At 37.5% G+C, this 12,384-nt stretch overlaps 1 protein-coding gene across 2 annotated transcripts in view; it reads right to left on the reverse strand.

Moving 5' to 3' along the window:
* ASCC3 (activating signal cointegrator 1 complex subunit 3) overlaps positions 1 to 12,384 on the reverse strand; it is a 281,426-nt gene that overhangs the window by 232,481 nt on the left and 36,561 nt on the right. For both annotated transcript variants that reach the window (XM_040551468.1, XM_040551467.1), the window contains exon 5: positions 1,763 to 1,883. In XM_040551468.1, the coding sequence (XP_040407402.1) occupies positions 1,763 to 1,883 (121 nt within the window). The remainder of the gene's footprint in view (positions 1 to 1,762; positions 1,884 to 12,384) is intronic.

Below are 12,384 nucleotides of genomic sequence, written 5' to 3' on the forward strand. Positions count from 1 at the left end.
TTAACCTACTGTAACAGTGAAACTCTTACAGCATGCACACTAAATAAAGTGACTATAACTTGTCAATTCTTGAAAAAGTTCTAATAAACTGACAAAATGTCCACAGTAATACTATCACATTTGTAGTTTTAGCTCTCTATCATTGTCAAAGGGAAAAACAAATTTAGGTAGGAAATTGTGGCCATTAATTCAGACCAAACATATTAGGACAAAGAACTGCTACTTGATTTGTCTGATAAACACAACAATCACCTTTATGGCTGTAGAATTAAATTCTATAATAACAGTCAAATAATAAAGCATTCTACAAATGTTCAGTATATGTATAGTTCCTTATCTTGTGCTTATTTTCTCAAAACACAAATAACTCAAAGTTACCAAACAACTAAATTCGTCCAGACACGAATGATTCCCTACCCAAATGCAATTCTGAAAAGCTAAAACCTCAGTCCCCATGAGGAATATCACTTTGATCGACTTAAAAGGAAAAAGCCTTACTAAAATGATTAAACTGAACTTGGGGCAGAGCATCTTCAGTCTTGGAGAAGATATCAAATATCACTGACTTCTATACTACAGTGAAAGAAGAGCTGTCATCAGTAAAAAAGTAAAACAACAAGGAAAAATAAATAAAAAAACAAACAAAGCCAGTAACGCTCTCCTATCGAAAAGCACAATATTGAAAATATTCTTCCTCTATATTCTAGCACAATTTTTTACTGATGGCATGCTGAAGAATAAATTCATAATAGCTTTCAAAATACTGCTTCTACTAAATGAGAAGAAAATGTTGCACATTGAAGAAAAAACAATCGTTTGGTTTCCAGTGCATATATTTTAATTTTTTTCTTTTGGTTATATAAGTAAAAAAAAAAAACAAAAAAAAACTTGTTATACTGATAGTTTCTGCTTTGAAATCAGTAGCAGATAAAACTAATGATTGCTCTGATGACTTTAGATCAACCATCAGCACAGCAGAAGCTGAACTTCCAAACACTTGCGTAAATAACATTTTACAACAGACGTATTAAGTATGGTTTGCTTGCATTTAAAAAATATTGTGAGGATACCTAAGTCCAGCAATATCAGCTCTAACCAACTTTTTCTAACCCCATGAGTTGTAAACACACAATGGGCTATATGGTGTTATGTATATGCAAGATTTATTCCACGTTGCAACCTATTCAAAATCAGATGTATTTTTTGTAAGGGAATAAAGTAGGAACACTTGTTTTTAAGCAGCAATTTGTAAGACAGATTTTAAAACTATTACTCCGTGTATGCAATGTATCTTATTAAAAAAAAAGTATAAAACCTGACCCCCTTTATTCCTCTCACTTAATCCTTCAGTTTAATTTTTTTTTTCCTCCCAGAAGAAGTGGTTGTTACTGTGCTTTTTCTCACCAAGACATACGTTTGATGTTAACACTGAAACAGAAAGTGGCATAGCAGATGAGGAATACCTCAGGATGAAGTTATTTCAATGGTAATCGATTGAAATAAATACAAATAGTAACACATTTATTTAAAAATTACACATGCACATATGCAGTTGAAAAGTAAATATGCAATATGCATTAATTTCCTTTTTGTAACCAAGCCACAATTTATTTATTTACACTAGTATAAGCACCCTCCATCACCACCCACTTTTTTTGGCTTTCTTTTTACATGTGCATAGCCAGTACTGGTTGAAATATAACTGAACAGTTAGAAAACTAAGTTTTATCTGATTTGGAATAACAATTTTGTAGTCACATACCTTGCAGTGTCTGGAACTTGTTATCATTTGTACAAGTCAAAGATTTTTCCACAATCAGAGATCTGTTCTGTAGGAGCTTCTCTATAAGTTCAAAACCTTCAGGGCCTAGTAGTTCAAATAACTACAAAGAAAAGAAAGTCCTAAGTCATTGTCCAAATTAGCACAAAATTACAAATAGGACTACAATATTTCCATCCTTGGTAATAGCATATCTGTTAATAACAAGTTTAAAGAATTTCAAATATGAGTAATTCAGCCCAAGAGGTATCATTGCTAGCATTATCCAGATTCTATGTTATTAAAAGGGAAAAGTACTGAAAGTTTTCAGTAGGAAAGATTTAAACACTGAATTTTTTTCTGTTAAATAAAGCATTTCTTTTTGAGATTCTTGTATAAAATTTAATTCTTCTCAAGACCAAAGTTTAGTTTTTGTTTTTTTTTTTAATAGTTACTTACATAAACTCTGCTACAAATTTATTCCTCCATAATATAACCAGATAAATCAAGAGAACCGGTGCTTTTCTTATAGATGTCAGATAAATAGGAAGTTATTTCCATTCCAGTGAATAAGAGCAATTGCCTACTGCATTTTCTCATTAATATCCTACAAAAAGGTCATAGACGTGGAAGAGAACAGGATTTGAGGAAACAATTAAGAGGAGTACTTCCTGTTCATCTTACCCATAATTATTTTGGCAAAATTCAATGCAGTACAGCAGAGCAGCAAGCTACTCAGAAACCGTTCTTGATTTCTAACATTTTTTCCCCCTCATTTTTTCATTTTCTAAAAAGGCAAATAGGACAATTTCTCCTTAGTGCTCTCTAAGTTTGCTTCTAAAAGTATTCATTCAACTTCAGGTATCAGGTAAGAATAATTGTTATGGTGCGTTTTCATGTAAAGTTCTGTGAATCCGTAAAACTTTGCCACTGCAGGATTCAAATATTTCTGTTCCAACTATGAAAAGGAGAGTTCTCTTACTATACTGTATTTAATTTGCCAGCTCCTTAGTAGGGAGTTTTGCTGCGGTTGTCTCTGCCCACTGGGCAATAGCATTACGATGCTTATATTTGCAAAATCCATGGAACCATAGAATGGTTTTGGTTGGAAGGGGCCATAAAGATCATTGAGTTCCAACCCCCTGCCACGGGCAGGGACCCTTCCCACTAAACCAGGTTGCTCAACGCCTCATCCAGCCTGGCCTTGAACACCTCGAAGGATGGGGCACCCACCGCTTCTCTGGGCAACCCGTGACAGTGCTTTACCATCCTCTGAGTGAAGAACTTCCTCCTACCATCTAATCTAAATCTTTTAGTTTAAAATTGTTCCTCCTTGTCCTATCACTATCTGCTTGTGTAAATTTCAAACTGTGTGAAAGGCATCAGAATAGTGATCCCTTTTTTCAGGCCAATCTGTACTTCATAAAGTAAACTTGCATTTAATAAATACAAAAGTAGTAAAAAGTGTTACTCCTTAACCCCCGGGGTTTCTGAGAAAAACATAAGGTGTGTCAATTAGTTCAGTGATGTCAGTATTTGCAAAGACCATGAAGCATAAACTTTTGCATTTCTTTTATTAAAGACAAACTGACAGCAAATTGGAGAAGCAATCTGTGTAAAAAATGAATGCAATAAATGTGGACAAACAGAAAATCCTACACTCAAATAAGAGTAGCAAACTGCAAAAATACAGGACAGTAAACTGCTGGCTAGACATTAGTTTTGTTGACAAGGATCTCAAGCTATAATGGATTTCTTTTTACCCAGCCTTCTCTAACAATCATCATTAATTCTTGTCTTTTGCATAGCTATTCACTGTCACTTTACTGCCACATTTTAAGCCAATATTATCTAAAGATATAAGATGACTTTGTTGAAGGCAGCACACACAGTGTATAAATATTCAGACTTACAATGTTGCCAAAACAAAGACAAAAGGAAAAAGGCAATTGACACTTTATTCCTAAAACATCCACTGTACACTTTCAGCTCTGCAAACGACTCCAAAGCATCCCTCTTACTAGAAGCAAGCTAGACAAGGTTCAATCAGAAAAGATGGGTTTTGGTTGGGGTATAGATGACAGTTTTAGAACAGGAAAATATCTTTCCATTCCTGTTTTCCCAGTGTACTCTCAATCAAAAAACAACCATATCGAATCTATTTCAACTGATCAGAACAGCAGACTTGTACAAAAAAAAGCAGTAAAGTTACATGACATTCTATGTCTGTGCCAGAGGCAGATACTACCATAAGACAGCATCTCTCACTTAATCCCTAGTCGGCTAGGAGCTTGAGGGAGGAGCACCAAGGTGAAAAGATAACATCCTAGTCTCCAGACAGCCTGCCAGTCAAAGAGAACCAAATGTATGGTATTACACACGACAGGCTCATGCAGTGTGAGTCACTCCATTTTGCCTTCTTGATTCATGGACAGAGCGTAGTATTAATTTGCTACTAGCAGTTTGAGAACTGTGTGCAGAATCCAAGTAAACATGCTGCTGTCTGAAAAAGGAGGCTATGAGAACATTTTAAACAGCTAACACAGAGTGAGCTCATTGTTCAAGACAGAGAAGTGAAACAGTACAGAAGACCAGCAACAATGACCTGTTCTCACCGACAAGTTGTCTCCCAAACCCACTGGAAGGCTGCCAGAGATTACGGGTGGAAAACAACCACTGAGCGCCAAACCAAGACATAAACGTAAGTGCCAGGAAATTGAGAATAAGTTAAACTGCAAGACCAGTCGCCATCTACCACTGATGGCAGAAATGGTGACATCGGCAGAAAAAGATGGCAAAGTGCAGAAAAAAACACCTTGAAGACTTCTCTGTAAGACCTATATTTTATTCATCAACATATTTATCCAGAATCCCATCTTTTCAAAGTGCAGTTCTCTATCTTCTCATTTGCTTAGGTTTCAAGAACATATAACATATAAGGGTCCATTCACAAGGCTTTCTACTATTTCAGAAACACTTTTGATGTTTTCTGGAATCTTTAAACCTAATTCCTAAAGCAATACACTAATTGAAAAACAACCTGAACTTCCATGATGATAGACACCGTTAATGATCTAAACGGCAAACAGACTCTAAAGTAACTTAAGAAAACTGATTTACGAGCTGGAGAGAAAACACCACTCCTTCTTGGGATCCAACTTCAATCAAGAGAACGCAGTCTGGCACCTTCAGACAAAGCACAAAATTTGCCTTCCTTCTTAATAGTCACACTACTCAGATAACTCTGATCGAAGTCTAAAGAGTAAATATGAGCTTTAAAAAAACATACAGTTTATCTTATTCAAAAGAGAAAGAGTTGTCAAAGTTTGTACAAAGTAACCACCTCACTGCTGCTATCAATCTTACACTGGAAAGCACTTACACTTCACAGCAACAGGTTGACTATATAAATCAGAGAGCAGGAAAGAGAAAATTAGGATTGTGTTGATTGAAAACTGGCTTCTATCTTGTAGGAGTAAAGAAGTCCCACAGCACAGAAAGCAACTGATCAAGAAACAAAGTGGCCTTCTTCTGCCAGAACACTTGTTTTTGACAGTAATTTTATCTTTTGACGGTATAAATTGAAATTATTGACATAGATTGGAATGGCTGAAGAGGCTGTTAAAGAACAAGATCCACAACACCTCCAGTACTTACTGAATGCTAACACAGTCCCAAGCACTGCAGTTCAGTCTTAAGTCTGGCCGTTCAGCTGGGGGCATAGTGCTGAAGTGAGCACTTACAATAGTTGCTTTGCAATCTTGATTTACAAAATACAAGCGTAGTACTTTTCACAGGAGGCTGCAGCACTTTCTAACACACAGGTCGGCCTTCCTCATGATGCTATTCAGGGTGACTGCCCTGCAACCGCGCTGAATAAGTCCATAAAGAATCAACCACCACAAATAGCAGCCAAAGAAAAATAAAGCAACAATTTCTGTAAAATGGAAAGCTTAAGAAAGCTGTGAATCCTATCTACTGCTAAGCCTCTCAAAGTGATAAAGCACCTACCCCTGACCAACTGCATTGATCCTCTGGACAAATATCTAGCGTAAGCTGCACAGAAATTCCTAATATTCACTATAGAAAATAAAAACTTCCCCACAGTTTCTTTTAAACCATAAAACCTATATAATTTCCAAGAAAAGCATTGCTACTAACACATTCTCCTTTCCGCATTTCATTAACACATTTATTCACAGCATTCTGTTATCTTTTCTCAATAATGTTACTTAGTAATATTTAATTCCTGATACAATCTATTTTTACAGCAAAAACACTTCTTATTCATTCCATTTGTAGTACTTAAATAAAGGATCATTACTCTTGTTCTCCCGGCCTTCCCACGTTCACTCATCCATGTTCTCAGCATATGGTCCTTTCAACACACAATATAGCAGCAATATTTGTATTTATGACTTTTTTTTTTTTTAACATAATGAACATTACCACATATAAGCTGAATACTGCTTTTTCCTCTGTGGTCTCCAGCACAAAAAAAATCACATTCTGTGCTCCGAAATTAAAAATGAATATTTTCTGCTCAGCTGTAAACTACCAGCTGCTATGTGATCAGCCACCAAAGATAGCAGGAGACAGGTAACTTACTTAGAGGTCTAAAAAGACAAAGTGCTGAAAATGTTAAAAATAATCAAATTAGACTTAACTTTTCATAACTCACTGGTTTCTAGACATCTTAATTAAAAAAAAAATGCTAGAACTTAGTGGAAAGAAAAAGAACACAAGTGATTCCAACCACAAGTTTTTCCTTAATCCCCTTCCCTCTTCCAAAACTGATGTCTGTCTGATACAATAACACTTACCCCACTCCAGTTGTAAAATTAATCCTTTCGTAGCACAAAGGAGAAACTAGAAGCACTCGCTCTGTCACAAGGAGCAGGACAGCAAACAGACATTATTTTCACGACTGACTGCAGCCTGCAGAGCTAGGAGAGACTCAACACGTGCTTGAGCCCTGACATTTTCTCCTCTCTCCTCCTTTCTCAAGTAGGCTTGCTACCTCCCAGCTTTCCAGCTCTTTAATGCTGGGAGATACTCTCAACAAACTACAGAGACTAAGCTTTTACGGTTTTTATTAGCTTGTTTTGAAGGCCAAGAAACACGAATTCACCAAATCGGGATCCTTTCATTGTTCTTTCACACATAACTGTTGCTTCCTTATGCTCTGCCCAGAACATCTTCGTGCTCAGGCATACAGGAGCAAGATAAGTGTTTACAGTGAATTCTAATATTTCAGAAAATAAATGCCATGAAGTCTCTCCCATACAACAGGCTTATTTTATTCTTGCTGATAAAATCATTCATAGTACTGAACTTAAATTTTATCCTGAAGAAAGGAAAAAATAAGTTACAGACCAACTGAAAAAGCTGAATATGCCTCTTGAAATCTGTTGCTTGCCTCTAAAGAGAGATTACTATTGAGAAAAGAATTTTGGACGCAATGTTTTGATTCTAGAGTAAGGGTGGAGAATAAAAGGCAAATTGAGAAATTGTGATCCATACCTAGCAATTTATGTAGCTTAAGAAGCTAATTATTACATTTCATTCCAAAGGAAATGCTTTCAGTTAATCAAACCCAGGAGTCAGCAGGGTCATATCCACTGTAGTAGTCCACAGGATGAAATTTCTAGCATTCAAAGGCCAACTAGAAGCAATTAATCTTAGAAGGGCAGTAAAGCTGGGGACCACGTTGGTGACAGCACAGTGGTAGCTTTTAATGGAGAAAATACCAAAGTAAAAGCAAGTTCTCTGAAACATTTCCAGCTCTTTCCTAGCATCATTCTTACTTTAATATATTCACTTCTACTACTTATCCAAAGTGTTCATTCCACGAAGGGGACAACAGAAATAAAGATGCTGCAGTTTTGAATAGCGGACACATGTTTCTGGCACTTAAGCCTGTAACCTGAGTGCTGTTAATAGTTTACCATGGCTGATGGCAAAAGATTAAACAACGTGCAACAGTGCAAGTTCAAAACAAAAAGTGTGTATGTATCATCTCCGACCATAGTAACTCAGCCTGATAGAAGAAAAAAACACAAACACCTGTAAAACACCTGTGTAAGTTTGTTAGCAAAAACTAGGATGGTTCTGACAGAAGTGACACAAAATGGTATGATTCTGTTGTCAGCGTAGGTGCTGGCAGGCCAGATTATATACATTATTATATATATTATTCTGGCCTGAAATGTCAATATCCAAGAGCCTGAGGGCAGGCAAAGGAATTTAGAGAATGTTCTTAGCTACCTTTTTATTAAGTTATTATGAGATAAACTAGACAGCAGGCAACAGTTGGAGAGGCTGCATGTCAATCGGCAGTTTCTTGAAAAGCAGCCAAACTATTACGTTCCTTGAAGCAGTAACAGATTGTGCCCAAAAGACAGCCCTGAATGTCTTCAATAACAAAGGTCCCACATGACTTCAGCTACTACTCAGTGACCATAAAGACACAAATGAGTGTGATATATGGTCACTCACATTTGTCTGAATGATTTTTAAATTTCATTTTATGTGCATAGCCTTAATATCTGGAAGAAAGTGTGATAAGTAATAAATCTAGGAACCAAAGGACAAGATGTGTCACACTGCATTAGAATGGTGAGACAAGGTCCCCATGCTAATAATTTCTACTCAATATATGCTAGTTATATGGAAAAGGCAAGGAGACAGAGACAGCAGTCCTGCAGACAGACAGCAGTCTATCTGCCAGAGCACGGAACAAGCACGAAGCTGAACTCCAATGAGATGCACAGCATAGGAAATATCTTCCAGTCAGGCTCAGCCATAAAAAGTACAGCCTTGCTGTTGAACTCACAGTTCAAGACTCCAATAAGATTTTACTTGGAATATTACAATAGTTAATATTCACTTTGCAATTTCACAAGGCACAATTTAGAAGGGACCTTAGAATAATCATCTCCTTACCTTGAACTTAAATATGAGGTAAAGAACTGCGAACATTACTCTTACATCAAACTATCTCCCACACAAGAGCATTTTCTTGATTGCTGCATCTTCTGTGAAGTGGGGACAAATCCTAAAAGTCTCAGAAAATATTTTGTTCTTCAAATGCAAACAACAGACTAGGAATGGTCCTTGTGCCCTCCTTGAGCCTCAACACTACATGGTTCTGCGGCACTAAATGAAACTGAACACAATTTGGCCAAGCAGTGCTGCTCCTACCTTTAGAGCCTAACAGCTGGCCAAGGTTACACAGCACCACCTACGCAACTAATTGCTATGCCTGCTCTTTGTGGCTTGTATCCAAATGATTTTACTTCACATTTTTCAGCCTTGCAAAAATCCTCTCAATAGCATGCTCTCAAGTTTCTTCTGTTGAGTAGTACTCAAGTGAGCTATTGAGTAACTGAAATAAATTCTTTACCTCAAAAATAATAGAGAAAACGTAACGTATTTCTTGGAATATAGTCCTATTGCTAAAGCTGTCTGGATAAAGTAAACAAAGAGTTCATTTTGGAATACACAGCCCAGCACATTAATTCCACCTACATAGAAGTTATCTTCCAGTCCTAGCAAGCCTTTCTACCTGGGAGACTTGCAGAGTCTGAGCAAGCTCAGACTGCCTGTGCCTGCCTCAAAGGTGAACTGTGGATGGGCACTTCCAGCCCTCTGAAGATGAGTTGCTGACAGACTGACTACTTGCATACAGAACACATTTCTTCAACTACAAGGTTCTTACACTGCAATACCAGGCATCACTGGGATCGAGTATGACAGAACAACAAGCCTATGGGCAGGCATGCTCACAGGACAACGAGCACCTGGTCCTCAGACAGCCTCGAGCAATTAAGTGCCAGCTTCATGAGGATGAACAAAAAGTTACTACTTGTCATCAGAGAGGTCTTAAATGTCTCTCCATGAAAGGAGTTAGCTTGGAATTTTTGGATTTCACCTTCAGAGGGCAATCAAAATAAAGTAAATACAAAGTTATAAACTACAAAAAAAAAAAAGCAGCAGCAAAATTCTAGGAATTCCCTTAAAAGAAAGGTGAAAGTTTTTGTTACTTAAAAGATAGAACAAGGCTGAGTAAGAAGCTGACAGGAAGCTTTTCATGTAACACGGTCTTTGTGAGAGATGTGCAAAAATATAATGGTTTCATAACAAATTCTCACACAACACTTAACCTTCAGTTACTTTTCTAGTTAGTACATTTGCAGAGCAACAAGAACTGATGGAAATTTGGTCTTGAGCATGGGAAACATTTTTAGTCCAGCAGTACAAGTTCAAAGCATAAATAAAGGTAGAGCCAATTATTTTTTGTAGTAGTGCCTCTCCTCAGCAAGCTGGCTCTCTATTTCTGTATTTCTTTTTCCACAGAACATGATGCAATTTCACTTCAACTATACACCTGTAGAAATGCATGAAAGAAGAATTCCAAAATGAATATTAAAACATGAAAATTAATTTCACAGCCTACAGGTACCAGGCATTAAGAGTATGAGATTTCTTTTAAATCAAACTCAAGTCTAAAGCTAAAACACTGAAACTGATCAGTTACAGGGAAAAAAGAAAGGTAATTATTTTTATCATAAAAAAAGAATAAAAAACCACATTATCAGATTGATAGTATATGTCAATATGGCTAAATAGGCCTAAAACAATCTTCTTACCTACTTAGTTTCCTGATAGTTTTTATTATAGATATCACCTTAGTGTTCTTACATCAAAAAAATATTATAATTTGTCACAGCATAATTCTAACATATTTGATGGAAAGCCTTCTCCAGCTCCTTGTGCGTCTAAAACTGCCGACTACACTTGACAAAAGCAACAAAAGCAAAACCACAAAGCACCTAAGCAAATTTTCGTAACATTTTTAAGCGAAAGTAAATAGAGTGGGGAGATTACTACCACTATCGGTGTTTAACATTGACTAATTAGGAACTTACACAGATGCACTAATTTTGAAAATTTGAAACACGGAACGACACGGGTATTTCCACCAGCTCATTTAGCCTAAAGACTCAGACAATTAGAAATACGTCAAACCCAGCTACAAACAGCAGACTACTAACATGCCTTTTAAAAAGCAAGCCCTGAAGACTAATTTAAGTGTAGAAAAAACTTACTGTTATAGGATTCCTTAAACTAGTATTTATCTTCAGAAGTATTCTGGGATCAGCTGTTTATGAATTTTGAAAAAAAAAAATCCTAAAATTAGCTAATTGCTTCACTTACCACTTCTCTAAGCACAGGGAGCAGGTGCCATCCCTGCAAAAGCTATAGGCCCACTTGGAATTACTGAATGATTATTTGTAAAGATACTACACAGATGCCTGCATCACTACTGCAGTAATACAAATCCAAATTCTCCCAGAGGAAGGAAAAAATGTCTAAAGACAGCATAACTTTAAAAGGAGACAGCAGATGCCTTTTTCATTCTGTATTGAGAACAATTGAATTGGGTAAGAAATAAGAAATCCTGACTTTAACTCACAGAAAGCTGCATTAACAGAAGCGTCTGTATTAGAATCAACCATCCAAAACAATTATTTTTCCAGTGCTCGGGATTTAAGTTACTTACAAAATGGCCACAGTTGGAATGGAAATCTTGTCTACAAAAGAAGAGCCCGCTGATATTGGTAGAGGAAAACCATTCCAAAACCCAACAATTTCCAGGATCCCCAGGGAAGTAGTCCCCAGGGAAGTAGACATGGCACCAAGCCTGTCGGAGTTTAAGAAGCGTTTGGACTGTGCGCTTAGTCACATGGCCTTAATTTTTGGGTAGACCTGTGCGGTGCCAGGAGTTGGACTCAATGATCCTTATGGGTCCCTTCCAACTCAGGATATTCTATGATTTCAGAACAGCTTCACCAAGCACAGAACTGTCCGTCAGCAGTCCAACACTTCTGCTACTCCAATGTGCAGCAACAAGGTACAAGACAACACCAGAAAGCCAAGCACCTTACTCTGTTCCTTAACAGAGGTGAATGACGAAGAGTAACAAGCAATTCTAATCTTGAAATCTAGTTCTCTCTCAATTACGGTAGCGAAGTCCACATTTTAGGATTGTCCATGAAAGCTTGCCAGGCACAGCAAGTTTCCTTGGGGCAGTGCTGTGGAAGGCCGCTGGTGTTGGCTAGCCCCAGCCTCTGCTGCCCAGCACCAGGGCTTGCTATGCACCCAAGTGGGCACGAAGCCAAAGAAGGCAAGTTTTTGCCTGAAACATAGCCTTTTGGATTTTTGGGGGTGCATGCAAGAAAGAAGAAAAAGGTTTCAGCTAAGGAAAGATGAATTTTTAGCCTAGCTTTGCATGGAAACAAGTCCTACAAAATCACTGTGCACCTACACACAAGTGAACTACTAAACAAATTTTGAGCCTCTCTGGTAACTTCCAAGTTTGACAAAGGGACAGATATATTAAGTGGCTGGTAAGGAGATAGATCCAAATCAGTCCCTTTTCACCTTCTGCTCTGACCCCGAAATGGCTGCAGGGTGAGCACAGTGGCATCCACACACCCCAGTAAATCCAGCAGCAAGCACCAGCACCATCTCTTTCCACCAGCAAAGCCCCACTCCCACTGCAGTAGACATGGGGAAATTGAAAGCCTGGAACATCAAGAACCACAGGAAACCCAGATTTG

The sequence above is a fragment of the Cygnus olor genome, chromosome 3 (assembly GCF_009769625.2).
Source record: "Cygnus olor isolate bCygOlo1 chromosome 3, bCygOlo1.pri.v2, whole genome shotgun sequence".
Classification (NCBI taxonomy): domain Eukaryota; kingdom Metazoa; phylum Chordata; class Aves; order Anseriformes; family Anatidae; genus Cygnus; species Cygnus olor.